This window comes from Gobius niger (assembly GCF_951799975.1).
Source record: "Gobius niger genome assembly, chromosome: 11".
Classification (NCBI taxonomy): Eukaryota; Metazoa; Chordata; class Actinopteri; order Gobiiformes; family Gobiidae; genus Gobius; species Gobius niger.
The window spans coordinates 25,918,071-25,934,482 of NC_136862.1; the positions used below are offsets into that span (position 1 = coordinate 25,918,071).

The 16,412-nt window shown below is 40.2% G+C and overlaps 1 protein-coding gene across 2 annotated transcripts in view; it reads right to left on the reverse strand.

Moving 5' to 3' along the window:
* The window catches only part of dpysl3 (dihydropyrimidinase like 3), a 64,749-nt gene that overhangs the window by 29,729 nt on the left and 18,608 nt on the right, over window positions 1-16,412 (reverse strand). For both annotated transcript variants that reach the window (XM_079565963.1, XM_079565964.1), the window contains exons 2-7: window positions 9,381-9,469; window positions 8,357-8,541; window positions 4,647-4,811; window positions 4,448-4,509; window positions 2,322-2,402; window positions 711-779 (exon numbers count right to left, since the gene is read on the reverse strand). In XM_079565963.1, the coding sequence (XP_079422089.1) occupies window positions 711-779; window positions 2,322-2,402; window positions 4,448-4,509; window positions 4,647-4,811; window positions 8,357-8,541; window positions 9,381-9,469 (651 nt within the window). The remainder of the gene's footprint in view (window positions 1-710; window positions 780-2,321; window positions 2,403-4,447; window positions 4,510-4,646; window positions 4,812-8,356; window positions 8,542-9,380; window positions 9,470-16,412) is intronic.

A 16,412-nucleotide genomic window follows, 5' to 3' on the forward strand; every position in this document is an offset into this window, starting at 1 on the left:
AAAGAAAAGAAAGGACTGTGTCAAGCAAGGATTATATATAGCTTTTTATTCGTTTTCTGATCTTTAGGGCTGTAGTTGAAGCCAAATACTTCTCCAAAGTAAATAGGTCTCTGTATATGTTAATGGAGACCAATAGGGGTTGTTAAAAAATATAAAAATAGCAAGTGTTTTCAGTAAATAGTCATCTGGAAAAGGTTGTTTGGAGTATTTACTGAAAACCTTTGCAAGTACACTGCAAAAAGTAATTAACTAGATCAGTATACACATCTCAATTTGAGCACAATAATCCAAATTTTAGCTGACTAGTTAAGAAGTTCTTGGGCATTTGTCCTAGATTATTTCACTTGTTCTGATATGTTTCTGACTCGTTTCGATACATTTCGTCCTTATTTCAGGTCATTTTCTTTGCCAATGGGGTAAGAACATTGGTCTTATCTCATTGGCAGTTTTACTTTCTTATTTCAAGCGAGATTTACCCTAGAACTGGTCTGAAATGTCCTCAAACAAGCAAAGTAAACTTGGTCCGATCAGGAAAAGTGTCTAAATGAGTGAAAACCACTCTAAACAAGATACATTTCCTCAATTCAAGTCATTTAAGCCAATGCTTGATATTCACTTTTTGCAGTGTATGGAACGCTCCTCGACAATTGGGAGCCTACGCAAGCATTTAACGTTTTTTCTTTAATAGTACATTAATTGGGTTTTGTTACCTCCTCTGGTCGGCTCAGCACGTGCCCCTCCGGTCCAGTTATTCCCATCTGCAGCATACGGGCCTGCTCCTAAAAACACAAACATGAATAAAATAATGAGGACCAAAGTGAGACCAACGACATGCTGTTCTCCTGGGGCTTCACGTTTATAGTGCGTGTTTCATTGTACGATAGCAACGGCGTGTCTCAAACATTCACCCATGTCTCAGGAATAATATCCAGATATCAGACCAGGCCTTTGCGAACAACAGGAACAGAGCTACATCGAAGCCACAATGATGAAGTCCAGGCTTCTGACTAAGTCTTGCAAATCACCAACAATTATAACAAATTTCACTTACGCCCACCCGCAAAACCCCAAATCATGTGTTGTATAAACGAGAGGCAGTGATTAACTTGAACGAAATGTGCTCTCCAATTCATTTGTGACAGTGTTTAGTCTGAAGGTAGCAACAATGATAAACTCAGGATATCACAGTGTTCTCATGATGATAAAATGTTTCTTGACACGTTTTCAGGTAAACGAATAGCACACTGCTGACATATTTGTGTGATGTAAAGAACAAGAAATTGTTTTAGTATAGATTAGTACTTGGGGATACACATTTTTTTACAACCCTGTGGCAAACTACTTTCTCTGAATAAAAGTTTCCGTTCCGGAGTTGCCACAGCATAAATCAGAAAAAGTCTGATGTAGCAAGTTAGAGGGTATGAAGATGATTTTCACAGTATGGCAATGGCATCCGCTGCGGCATTGTTGAACTAAGCTTCTGCAACGTCACAAGCTCCAGATGGGAGAGTGTGACCACCGGCAAATCCTTCTCCAGCACATCGCAAAGATTCTCTTTTCTCTTTTTTTGACCAGGCATTGTAATATGTATTTTTTTCCTCACCCTCTATTGAACTGGCTTTATGTCTGATGTCCCTTCAAGTGCATACCGTGTAGGGCTGTCACGACAATTACTATATCGACTTATCGTTCATTAAGTAACAGATTAATGATATATTTATCTTCTGTACATTTATTAGCATTTACCCAAAATTGTTACTTTGTAAAACCTTGATTTTTAACTGAAGCAAATTGAGTTACATTATTTTTATTATGTGTATTCATTGTATATAATATATCTTTATTTACTATTTAACTGATCGCACATTTCCTGTCTCTTTTTGCACACCCTGAGTGTTTCTTGAGAGCTGATTTAACAAGTGAATTTCTCCATTGTGAGATCAATAAAGGCTTGTCTTATCTCATCTTATCTCGTGTTAAGTGCAGCTTGTGTGGTGTTTTAGGATATGATGATGCACTTCTAGAACAAAGGTTTACTGTCATTTCTATGCCTGAGAGTTGACATTATCAACTATCGTTAGAGTCAATAATATCGTTTATCGCGATACTTTCCTCAATATATCAAACTTCAAATGTGTTATCGTGACAGGCCTGACTGGCTTCGTGCTCTACCGGAAGTGTCAATACAACGGAAGGGCTGAGACAAGGTGAAAAGAGGCAAAAGTGGTCCGGGCGGTATATGGTGATCCAAGCTTGGCATAAATGGCATAAAAGAGCGCTCTGCCTGGTGACCCCTTGTGGCTGTAGTTGGAATATTTTACCTCTGCGATGATCTCTCCATTTTCAGCGTGGACCTGGGCGATGCCTCCTCTCTCGGCCAGGAAGGTGAACACTTCATACAGCTGCGCAAGGAAACAAAACCCCAGAGGTGAGCGGAACGACCAAGCAGAAACAGCATAGAGAGAGAAGAAAAAAAAACTGCATACATAAAATGGAACTACAATGCCATAACAAACTGAGACATCAATCTTTCTTACAACAACTTTAAAACATAATAATGTCTACAATACATGGTCCGACTGTGTACAAGAACTCCTCACGTCAAAATAAGTTACTAGGGGAAAAAAAAAGGGGGGAAAAAGAAAGAAGTTCTGTTCTTAGTCGAGCCATTTATCCCCAAAGCCTCCAGTTTGTGTGTAATGGAATGTAACTACCCAACGTTGTTGCGTACACATAATTTGAACACCATTTCTATCTAACCTTTAACCACAGTTTAGATGATGCAGCAACAGGCCCACTCTGCCATTACAGTGTGTGGCCCGAGGGACGGCTGTTCTCGTGTGGGTTATAAGCTCCAGCTGTACCACTCAATGCATTGGTCTTGGCTCCAGGACTGACTGCGTGACATCAGATTTTTTAGCCCTGTTTTTTTTTTTTTTTTTTTTTTTTCGGACTTAGCGTGGCCTAATGTGCTCTTTCTGACCGGAAAAAAAATTAGCAGCACGAGAACCGCTCCGTCTATCTACTGTGTTTTTTCCAGACAAGATTTATGACGGGCCACTGCAGGTAAAAAGTTACAGGAGGACAGGGTACTTATTTTTAGTGCAGCAAAATGAATCTCCGGAAATTATATGTCAAAGGTAGACTTGTGTTTACTTTATCCAGTTGCTAGGATTCCGAAGACATCACAACTGTCTATTGCAGTGTAATGTTTAACTAAGATGGGGCGTGCATGTATATTTTGGTGTGGTGGTATGAATATAGTAACCAATGTTTTTTTGTCAGTAATATAAATGAGCACATTCAACATATGTATTTTATTAGGAAAATACCATATTGTGATGATTGTGATGATGATGTAACAATGCACTATATGGCAATAATACATTTTTAACTTGTATGTAAGAAAAGAAGTGTACGCATAGGCATAGGCGACCCAGGCATTCACCAAGGACACCATCTGCTGAAGAAATTGTGCTTTATTTTACAACCCTATGTGTTCCATGATCTTACCAACAACAAAATCGACAACTTTCACACATAACTTTGGAGGGGAAAGGGATCAAGACATGTTTTTTTTTGTTGGAAATGAGAGATTTTCAACTTTCAAACAAAGTGGGGGTTTGGGGGGTCATGCCTAGGGACACCAAATTGGCGAGGGTAAGCCCAGGGTAAGTAAGTAAGTAGATAAGAAGGTTAGAAAGTAGGTATAAGTTAGATACTTTTGAGCAAGTAGGTCAGAAAGTAAGTAAATAAGGAAGTAGGTTGGTAGGTAAAGTAAGGTACATAAAGTAAATAGTTAAGTCAGTAAGGAATATTTATAAAAACGCTTTTCACAGATCACATTAAATAGAAATTAAAGACAAGAAAAAAATAATAATAACGAAACAAGTGATAAAACAGTCAAGAAAAAAAGCTTTCCTAAACCAGCCATATTTTACAGGTATTGGTTTACTACTGCGCAGTATGTCCGATATTGTAGTAGAGTTATTTGACAGACTGATGTCTTATGGTGTGAGACTAATTTATCAACTACCTGCCCCAAAACGAGCCTGACCTCTTGGCCTGTCTGCTGCCCCAGACTTGTATAGACAACTGTGGTATCTGGCGCCAACCTGTGAACTGCAGCGTGTTTAAGGTTAGGAGATGGAGCTTCTCACAGTTCACTTGTCCTGAGCTGGAGAGATCAATCTGACAACTTCAAGCTATAGAAGCCTTGGTCAGTAAGTTATGGTTTGTAGGTGGGTGAAAATATGGACATTCAGGGGTGTAAGCAAAACATCTGGGTGAGAAACGTCACTAGATTTTCTTTGTATCATTTTAGGCGTTCAGGGGATCTGGGTAAAGGACTATCTAAATGTCCGTCATCAATGCAAAGTTGGAAGGACGGTTTGACACCATTGATCTAATATACAATATGTAAAAGAGCAAAATACTGCACTTGTACCTCACTGTTGGTCATCTGGTAGTAGTCCTTATAGGCCATGTAAACTTGGAACGAGTTGACACCTGACACAAACAGCGAAAATGGTTATTTCAATAGGTATTAGTGCAGTCGATGAAATTGTACACACTGCTGTGGTCTGGATAATGATCTTTTCAGGTTTGGTTTAAATGACATCCTGCTGTACGACATCCAAGCCCACCTTTCTCCTTGATGAGCGCGTCCACCTCCTGTTGGACGCTGTCGTTCCAGTGCGTGATGTCCACGTGGAGGGAGTAGTCGCAGCAGGACTTGTCGTCAGCCCACTGCCTCCACTGATCGAAGGCCTCCACCAGGCTGCAGCCGGGCTCGGGGATCACGTGGTCCACTAAGGAGAGCGGGGGGGGGGGGGCGGTGAGGAGGAGACGTAAATGCAAAATGACAATGTGATGAAGCGAGAGGTTTTTTTTTTAGGCGTTTGCTTTTCAGCTGCCCTGACTAACGCCTCTTGCAGGTTGAGACAGAGAATGTTTTGATGATAAACTTTGGCCTATGCTAAAGTGAGTAGACTGCAAGTTAAGAATTTAATTACATCTTTCATCATTTCAGACCCCCTGCTGTCCCACCAGCTGAAAGCATTCTTAATCTCATTAAAGAGACTCCATCTACTTAGGGGCTTTTTTGCATATTTATGGAAAATGAAAGTGCCAATGTTTGCGATGTTTAGTTTAGCTTAGTGTGTTGCTTTGTGTTTGGCTTATCCCGTTCTCTTTGGGTTGTGACTGTTGACCTACACAGTGATTTGGAAACTCTTCAACATTGTGACAGGAGTGGCAAATGTGACGGCATTGTCTTGCCATCGGGGACAACTGTATGGTATTAGTTTGATTTAAAAAAAAAAAATCCTGTGTATATAAAGATCATCTGCATTTGTTGTCCCTGTTGAGAAATCTTTCCTCTGCCTTCTTTCAACCAGTGTTGTAATTCATGTAAGTTAGATGTTTGCTTATTTTTCCATTGTAACCATCATTCACATCCAGTTTACCAGGTTTAGTTGTGATTGTATCTTAATCTAGGCCTCGTGGCACTCGGAAGGTCAAATGTAGAGCTCGGCTGATATAGGTTTTTCTAAGGCCGATGCCGATTTTTGGGGGATTTTTATTGGCTGATGCTGATATGCTCTGCCGATACTTTTGACCGATATATTTGGCTGATGTTTTTTGTCGATTTTTCCAAATGTCTGGTCTATAGTTCTGTAAAAACATAAATACTTGGCCGCTCCAGCTGTGGCCGATTCTATTTTATTACTTTCAGGTGATTCAGTCAGAGTTTCTGTCCCAGCTTTGATTAGTTGCCGTTAGTATTAGCATGCAGTCATTAGCATTAGCATGTGGACGTTAGCATTAGCGCGCGGCCGTCAGCATTCACATGCCTTTGTTAGCATTAGCATGCAGCCGTTAGCCCTAGCATGCAGCCGTAATCATTAGCTTGCAGCTCTTAGCATTAGTACACTGTTGCTAGCCGACACTTTAAAGGAATAGGCCACCGTTTTTACATACTGTGATATGTTCTTACCTCACTTTAGACATGTTAATATATCCCCGTCTGGTCTTTGTCCGTGCGCTCTGTCACGCAGACGGAGCACATACGCAGCTTCTCCCACATGTCACATAGCTCCAAAAAAGCTCACGATAGAAGCTACCAAGCTCTTCCACGTGTTCCCTATTTAAATAAAGTTACATGAAGTGTTTTCATGCAAAGTATATTTACACAGAAATGTAGCATGTCGATTTCATAAGCAAATAAAAAGGGGGACTATATTGTGAGGCGTAATGATACGAGGAGTAAAACGTCCGCGCAGTAACTCCTAAAGACTTCCCCCGCTCACTTCCGTCAATAACCTTTAGGAGTTACTGCGCGGATGTTTTACTCCTCGTATCATTACGCCTCACAATATAGTCCCCCTTTTTATTTGCTTATAAAATCGACACGTTACATTTCTGTGTAAATATACTTTGCATGAAAACACTTCACGTAACTTTATTTAAATAGGGAACACGTGGAAGAGCTTGGTAGCTTCTATCGTGAGCTTTTTTGGAGCTATGTGACATGTGGGAGAGGCTGCGTATGTGCTCCGTTTGCGTGACAGAGCGCACGGACAAAGACCAGACGGGGATATATTAACTCGGCTAAAGTGAGGTAAGAACATATCACAGTATGTAAAAACGGTGGCCTATTCCTTTAAGGAGTTTAAAACTAACTCAGCAGTTGAATTCTCCAGGTTCTGTGCTTCTGACTTGCAGCATGTCCATATTGACTGAGGATTAGTGAAACCGATATTTAACAAACCAGTAGCTAACCAATCTTTATTGCAAAGTTTCTCTGTTCCCCTGAAGCGTAGGGAGTGGACTCATTTTAAAGCCCTGACTTCGCTCTTTCCAATGCTAACGCAAGTCTCTATCACTTTCCGTTCTGGAGATACTGGCTTTAATCGGCGCTAGATCGGCCTGATATATCGGCCGGTTGACCTCTAGTCAAATAGTCTAAGAGGTGGTGTTTAATTTTCGTGAAAACTTTGAGAAACACTCGATGAGACAAACTGTGTATGTTTTGGAGGCGCAACTTCAAAACATCCCTGACTTCCACCGAATAAAATACATGGGAATCGATGGCAATCCGTACATTTTTTTTGGACACATAGGAAGCCATTTATCAGTCCACTCACTCTGCCCATTACACAGACTAAATGTAATCCCTGAATAAATGGGCCATATACAGCAGTGCGAGCTGGGTTTGGAAACAGGGGCTGAGACTGGTATTAGCAGCAGAGCACCAGCCAAAACTAAAGAGTGTTTAAGTCATTACTGGGATGGTGGTATCCTGCAGCTGTTACACTGGATCTCGTCTGGGCTATAGGACTGGTGAGACACAAACTGGAGCTGTGTGTTTGTGAATGCGGCTCTGATCCTGTATCAATGCGAGCTTTTGTCCCCGGCTTTTAATGGAGAGCGGCCTGTGACGAATCAGATACTTTTATTATGTAAGTGAATCTGTCCCAGTGTCCCCAGATTCAAAGATGGACAGTATTTTCCTCTTAATCAGACTGACTTTATTAGTTTTTCCTGTAGCCATCCCAAGCTCACAGATAGAATGCTTTGTGTATCTTTATCTCTACAGCCTTTCATTCAGATTATAGCATGTTGTTGGTACAAGAAAGTACGATATTTGTCATTGAATATAAACTTTCTAAGTGAATGTTTAAACAGACTTTTAAATATGTATATGTATAAATTGTATGATCATTTATTCAGCCTACTTTGTTTTGTTCTCTGGAAAGCTCCACCTAAGTTAGAAACGCAATACTATACACTACTATATATATCAATTTATAATCCTCTTAACCCCCACCTTAACCAAGTGCAGTCCAGCTTTACCCAAATCTAAAATGCCAGTGTGACGCCTAAAAACTCATCTAAACAGATCTTTTTCCTTGCACTGTTGCAGCATTGCCGTCACTTCTTAGACTTTTATGACTTAGGGTTTTTTGTTGCGTTTTCATCCTTTTTTGTAAATTTTGTCACTTTTCTGTTCCTCTTAAGTGGCTTTTTTGTTGCATTTTCATCACATTTTTATCCCTTTATTGTCATCTAATATTGCAAATAGTTATCATATTGCCCGGCCCTAAAAGTTACAGTTATAACAGGACGCTAGAGGCGCTAGAGCGAGGGCCTGGACACCCACTGGAATTTCACTGGCCATCCCATGGGTCACCCCACCCAGGATGGCTGGAAACTTATAACTCCTTGTTTTTTGTAATGAATCATCATTATGAGACCAAATCCCCAAGTGACCACTCCACTTTAGATAGTGCCCCTCTCCCTGCCCGCTGACAAATGTCTTGCTCCGCCACTGATTTTGCTAGAACTCTCTTACCGATCATAGTGGTTCCCCCGGCCAGAGCAGCCTTGGTCCCCTGGCCGAAGTCATCCACAGTAGCGGTGCCACGGTAGGGCATCTGGAGGTGTGTGTGGATGTCAATGCCTCCAGGAATCACCATCTTCCCATTGGCCTCGACCGTCTTCACCCCTCCCGGGACGATCAGGTTATCCCCAATCTGCCTAAACAAGAGCAGGGGACACTGTCAGATTTATGCTGAAAGTTTATTTCCGGAAACAAAAACATATTTCATTGAGATACTCAAATTACAATAAAACTTATTTAATTGTATTTTAACCAAGCAATGTAGCACAGGAAAGTAGAGTATTTCCAATATGAGAAGACATTTCCCCAAATACCTCTAATACCTATTATAACATATCTATAATACTTCTAATATATACCTACATATTATTATACCTATTATGAGATATGTTAATAAGTTATCAGTGTTTTTTTCTCCAACACGCACTGAGCCGAATCTGATTTTAAAACATAAAATGGTCAATCCAATCACCATCAGAAACATTGCAATCAAAACGAAACAACGACAACAATATTAAAGCCTGGACACTCCATGTTGAAACAGATGACCCACATTCCCCCCTTGTCATCCCATTAGCATTTTCAGATTCCTAAAAGGGATGGCCACAGTCAGGGAAAGAGAAAAAGAAGGGGGGCAGAATATTTGGGAGGGGGCCAGCCCTGCTCCGGTCCAATAGAAGCCAGGCTGATAATTATGCAACACCACAACTGTCTGAGGCTGTTGCTCCCTCAGTTTGGAGCAGACAGAGAGGACAAAAGCGCTGAAATGAGGGCTACTAAAAATCTGACCATAAGTGCTTTGCCATGTCCAACAAGTGAATCGATCAAGACTAAGAAATGTACAGGCACTTAAAACGATTTTAGGAACATTCATTTATACTACGCATCTTTTATATCGTTCACCCTCAATAACTAGAAAATGAATCTGGTACAGGACCTTTAATGCAATAAATAGAGAGAATAAAGCCGGGCTTACTTGATGTGTCCATCCTCCATGTAGATATCAGCGTGGAAAGACTGGTCATCGTTCACAATCCTCCCTCCTTTGATCAGGAGGCGCTCACTCTGCAGAGGAGAAAATAGGAAATGTGGTCACATGCTGGTCTCAATCTCTTCAAAGCGGAAAGTAAAATTCTGGTTTATTTGTTCCTTGTTTGAGTTTGAAACTAACACATCTCACAAATGGAGCGTCCATTGTTTCGTTCAGATTCTCAGTCACTGTGGCAAAGTCAACAGGCTGTAAGAAAGCTTCCTAATAACAACAGACTCTGGCTTACATCTCAAAACATCTTTTTTCTTGTGCAGGCAAATATGGCATTTATATTGTTGCCCACTGTTTGGTCACTTGGACAATTCAAATCTTTTAGGAAAGATTAGTCTTTATTGGTCATCATTAGGGCTGTGCATTTTTCGATTATTACGCTAAACGATTCCAAAAATAGCATAATCGAAGAAAGTCAATAAAAATTTCATTTAATTATTCAAAGAGCAGCAGTTACAATACATTTCACATACTAAGCCAGGATTACAAAACAATAAAAAATACAGTAGACAATAATCTTGACTAGCAGACAACACAGCACTTCAGCACAATGCATTCAAAAAAGAAAAAAAAAGCAGTAGGATGTTCATCTTTTAACTTATTATAGAAAAAACGATTATTAAGGATGCCCTCCCGCTTGTCCATCTGAAGGGATCTCGTGAAGCAAAGCAGACTTGCATTATTTCATGCCGCGGGGATTATTTTCCTTTTGCGTTTCACGTGCCATGGCACATGCTTTTGCCTGACATAAACACAAACAGCGCTGTGTGATGATGTCAACAGGCCGCTCTGCTCAGTTTACCTGCGCAGGTGTGAAACAGAGACCTCTCCTCAATCGAGGCGTACTTGAAATTAGTTGTACTTTTATGACTCTTAAGAAAACAGAAAATATTCAGCACAGTTTACTGATTAATTAATAAATAAAATAAAAATCGCTTGAATAATCTTATTGCTTTTTCAATAATCGACCAGCCCTAGTCATCGTCCAACTATTAGGGGATTGCTAATCTACTTGAAGACATTGCGTTGTGTAACTTGACCAGCGAATCTGTCAAACACAAAAACATATCTGTCCTCAAAATCTTATTTCAAAGATCCCCCTTGGATAAATGCTGCCAAACACAGAACATTTGAATTATTATTAGGTTCAAAATGTAGAAATTGGTAGAATATAAAGTCAAAGCAAATCCACAACTACGAGACACAAGAAATCCTATATTCATCCCTCGCTGGGAACGTCGCATTTCCGTGATTCACCACAGTCTCAGATCAGTTTAAGTGATGCCAAACCTGATTTAAAGCGGCTGATGAAGGATTGAGATAAGCCATGTTTACGTATATCTGTTATGTAACAAAACCGTGAGCCACCGGACACTTAAGTCCATTGTTAATCCTCTGCAGCCGCATGTAAGTCAGGGCTAATACTGACATGCTGTATTTGATTTTTCAAAACGACGCAACTGATACTACATAGCAGTCATCTTGTTTAAAGTTTGCCATTATATATGTTCATTTAAAATCGCTAAGAAAAATAATAATTCAGTGAAATGTGTGTAGCTTTCACAATAATATAAAACTATGTTCAAATACTGCATCAGTCAAATTTCGTTGTGTCATGAGATGGCTTTGGTAAACAAAAGCAGAGTGAGGAGGTGATGCTGATGTGGCCTGATCGTTGCCATGACGCCACAGTCGGAATCTGCCTGGTTTCCATGGAGACAGGAAAAAGCAGGGTTTGCCCAGTGTCGAAAAGACGGGACACATACAGTATATCAACGAGCACAAGGAAATAATTCTGTTTGACATTTAACATTTATCCTGCACAAGTAGAAGGTTTGGGATTTGATTCCTAGACAGAGCGAGCATGAATTGGGACATCTTTAGTGAATCTGGGTTCCTCCCTTAGTGCTGCTCTCAAAAAGCAGAGAACAGTTGTTCCTACGGGAGCAGTAGAATGCAGGATTTTGAACAGCAAAAGAAACTTCACGAGGCAGATATATAAACTTCCCACGTTGCTATAACAAATGCATGAGCTCAGAGTTTGATTCATAAAATGCATTTGGTCATATATCCCAGTTTGGATGATGATTCAAGCTGTTGGCCTTGCACCAAAATGTTCCATCAGTGCAGCCCCTCCTTTACACTCTCACAAATGGGAAACAGCAACACACATTTCTATGGAGTCATGATTTTAGCACCAGCCAACCTGACAAATGTGGGGAGGTCTCAAGTTTGGTTGTAGCGGCCACGTTGTATTTTGTTCAGCCTATAAGTGCGACTATTAGCTACTTTGCCAATATAAACATCTGTGGGGAAAAGTGTCTCAATAAATTATCTTTTAGCATTTTATTTTCAATTTTTTAAAGCAATTATTGATATCGTAAAGGGTTGTTTATACCAAAACTCACTAAGTCTAATAACGGCTTCAAAGAAACACCTACTGGTTCCAAACGAATAGAAAAAATCACCATCATCTCGTAAGAGCGTTTGTATGTGTGGAGTAATGACGGAGGAGAAGCCACACCCTGCGACATCATTACAACATCAGAGCAGCTGCCTCACAGACCGGAACAGCACAAACCTACATCGTGTTACACTTGGAGAGGTGCCCCCACACACGCTCAGTCCCTCAGTAACAATGGCCTGCTGGGACCTCATTTCAGCCCGGGAGTTTTACCTTTTTCCATAGCAACAGATGAAGGTTTGTGGGATTGTTGTTAGGCTACTCGACAGACGGCTGAAGGTTTAGCTCACCTGGACAATAACTTAAGTCAGGCAATTCTGATGCAATTGCTATAAATTGTTTGGCAGGCAACGACTCACTATATATTTGGACATTCCAACATATAAGCTCATGCTGTGCAACAAAGTGACAGCTTTCCATTTAATCAGCTCGGTGCATAATATTTTGCAAAGAAACATGATGCTAGCTTCCTGCAGGGTAAATAATGAAATAAATACATATTAAAATAGTTTGTTGCAGTAAACACGCAGCTGTTTATTTATAACAATTTCAAAAAATACATAGGATGTAAATACATCACCTGATGAGTCCTCTCTGTTTATAAATTGCAAGTGCTTTAGCCTTGAAGCTAAAGCTAGCATTAAAGCAGAACTAAGTAACTCATGCCCGTAGAGGCCATAACCGCCACTAAATACTACGCTGACAGAAAAGACACAGGGAGAGAGGGATATTATACATCCAATTACACAATGGAGATCATTTTTATTCACTCAAATTTGGCTGTAAATACTGTTTAAGTGGCGCTAGCCTGCAGTTAGCTTTGCCTGTTAGCATCTTCGTGATTCCATTAGTGTGTATTGGGGCCTCTGACCCGGAGGCAGGAAAGTTCTAATTGTGGTTTTCTGGCCAGAGACACCCCATCATCCCATTAACACTTGTATTACCCCCAGAGGGACTACGAAAAGAATTTAATAAGGTAAACAAGTTACTTAATAATGGTAAAATAGCACCACCACACCTGAACATTTTTATGTGAAACACCCTCTGTTTTAATCACATTTTATTTTATTTTTTTTAATTTAAATGTGCAGGAAGCCGTCACACTGTCAAAGAGGAAGTTAACCAAAAACGTTCCCTGCACTAGCCTTTACTTGCATATTAGTGTGAAAAAATTCTCTAAACAATCTGTAAAGGAGTTCAGCTTTGTAAAACTGAAATGTCTGAATCAGTTGCTTAAGTGCTGCCTGACTCCTGTCTCAACATGAATACTTTACCCAGCTGGCCCATAACAGAATATACGAGACCGCAATACTTTTACAATCAATATCCTCCGACTTCCATTACATTGCCCATCTGCTGACCATAGCATAAAACCAACTACTAAAATGAATGCAATATTTTAAAACTTCCCCCGTATGATCATAAAATCTGAATATTTCCTGTGTGGAAAAATGAGGAACCAAAAAGTCAGCAGCATCATTGCCACAGATGATTTCAAGTTAAACAATGACCTGTGCCGGTCCAAATCCCGCACCGTGGTGTTGTTTGGCCGGGCAGCGTGCGCCATCTGTCAAACCCTTCTCTCCAACACACAATCTGAACGAATGACCTTTATATTAGCATGTCTTAATCACAAAAACCAAGCATCTGAGGTGTTTTTTTTTACTGGAATCGATGACAGCGTGCCTGAAAAAACGGCCGCAGTAACCCGAAGTAATGTAATCCGACCACACAGCGCAATAAGAAAACCTCAACACATCATAAACTAAAGTAGAGACAGTAAACTGGTTCAGTCTACCCCACAAATGGAGACGATTGAGGACGTGTAACCGTGTAAGTAATAGCTTTTCCATAAATTTAGACAAAGGCAATACTACGCTAAGTCATTATTAATAAAAGGCATTGATTTGTGTTTCCATAAAGTGTGTGGTTTCTATGACAGCAAGGAATGCTCGCTCATAATATGGCTATTTTCGAAGGCGGCAAGATTTGGGTTTGAGTATGAATAAACCATATATTAATGCAACACTGCTTTTTATGATAATAACAGCTACTCGACCACATGGGGTCACAGGCATTACATTGTTTGTACCAGTCCCCAGCATGGTTAAATGGGCAGACTAGAGTGTTGATGGTAACGGATTACTTAGAAAAACTGATGAAAAATGTTTATTGACGTTTTTACACTGGTTGTCCCGATTGGGTCATTGAGCATGTCCTCACTTGTCAATCAGTATGAAGAACAAAGCCCACTACAACATGTGAAAAGCAACAAACAGACACGACACAGACAGTTAAAGCTGCAATAGAAGCGCTCGAGTCAAACTGCAGCACAGTGCTACAGTTATGAGGAGGCACAGTAGCCGTTTGCATTGCGGAAAAATAACCCTTTCTTTTGATTGGCAGTTCATTTGCAGTGTAAGCCGTCATGTTATGGTTGGCGCGTTCTGCAACATTTGGAAATCTAAGCGCAATAACAGCCAGACGCTGTCAATCTGATCATTACTGGGAAAAAAAGGAATACAGTAATACCTTTGCCAGTCCCATCTTTCTCTATAGTGCTGCCAGGCTTTCTCTTTTACGGCGTCAGTGTGGAAATTCTATCCTGCGACTCAAATCTATTAAAAAAACATTCAAATATAAGTCACTCAACAACACAAGGATATAGTCAGGAAGTTCAGAAATAGACCCAAAGGCCGGATGCTTTACAGTAGCTGCCCCTGCGCTATTTCCAGTGACAATAACTTTCCACTAGACTTCAGGGAGAGTGAGCACAGGGAAGTGATTGCTAATGGCCACTGTGTAATTAACAAATTTAGCTACCGGTCCTGCTGGAAAACTTGAAGCAGACTCGGCCCCTTTTTACCAATGACTCGTATTTGTTAGCTATCTTTCCATCACCACAACTGACAAACAAGTAAATTTTAAAAAAAATGGATCACCAGAATCTTCTCTTTATCTTTTTTTTTTTCAAAACAAAGATTTTCTCCAACTTCTACATGTGCAGACAGTTAGCAAGCAGGCTAGTCCGGGAGGATTTTCAGAGTTCGTTCAACATTGTTAGCCGTTAGCATTAGCCATCAAACATCGCTAATTATGAAAGATCCAGATGTTTTCAGCAGTTGTCAACCATCGACCAGGTTTAGATGATGTCAAAGCCTGGTTAGAAATCATTAATGAATGTACAGACCTTTGGAGATTTTACTTACGTGTCCCCTGAGCTAAATGCTAAATCATATTACGTTAAGTTTCTACTTTTTGTGGGGTTCTATACAAATCCAATGGCCACTAAACATAATTTTCTAATATGTTAATGATGGAGAAACCACAAAAAAATATAGAAATGTCATTAAACCAAGGTTATCAAACTCATTTTGGGTCGTGGGCCAAAATTCAGCTCCCACGGTGGGTCATGGGCCGCATATGTTAAAGAAAGATTTTCCACTAAATGAATAATAACAAGCTGTGATTTGGTCAAAGCCCCAACTTGACTGTAGCCAAATCAACTACATAGTAGTCATTATTCATTCACTCCACACTCAGTGGTGGTAAGCTGTTATTGAAGTCACAGTCGCCCTGGGCAGACTGTCCATTTACCACGTGGCTATATAATGTGTTGTTCATATCCTGAGCTCTTATTATGTCAGTGCCCTCTGTTGGACACGTGTGTTTTTTTTTACATTTAATGACCCCTAGTGGCTGGAATGAGCATTCTGGATATTCTTTAAAAATACATAACTCCGCACAGGAATGGGCTAGAGACGTCCTTTTTTTTTTTTTACATACTCTGGAATTTATTCTCTACAGGGCAGATAAAATCATCTCACAGGCCGGATCAGGCCCGTGGGCCGTATGTTTGACACCCCTGCGTTAAATGGACATGTCATACCTTGCCATACTTTAATATAGGGACTGGCTTCACCATCCAATTCAAACAGGTCTGGTAAGCCATTGGCTAACACAAGTATGTTCTATGATGTCCATGGTTAGGCTGTAATTGTCTTGCCTTTTTTAAACCACTAGGTGATCAATTATCACCATATCAGTGGTGATCTGCAAGTGCAAACTGAAAAGTAAAATACTATTTTGTGGGTCGTGTGGCACCTGACTGAACATTTGAAAGCATGTGCGTTTCAGTATAAATACCACAAATTGGATATCTACAGAGAGTGAGCTAAAATAAAAAGTAAAACTCTTGCATATACAGTACTACTTTTTTGCACATGAGCACATGGTAAATGACACTAGAGTTGCATCATATGGACATTACTACAACATACAATACAATACAATATTTTGTTCAGTTTGGCCTTTTATTTGGACATGTATGTGAAGGCACTTCAGCCTCCCTTCTTCCCCCTTCTTCTCTTGTGTGAGAACAGTTCTAAATCACTGACTTACATAATTACATACGGTTACCCACTGCTACTAAATCAAGAGGGAAAAACTAAAGAGTTGTAAATTAACAGTTCCTAACAAACCACCGAGGCAGAAGTAACTAC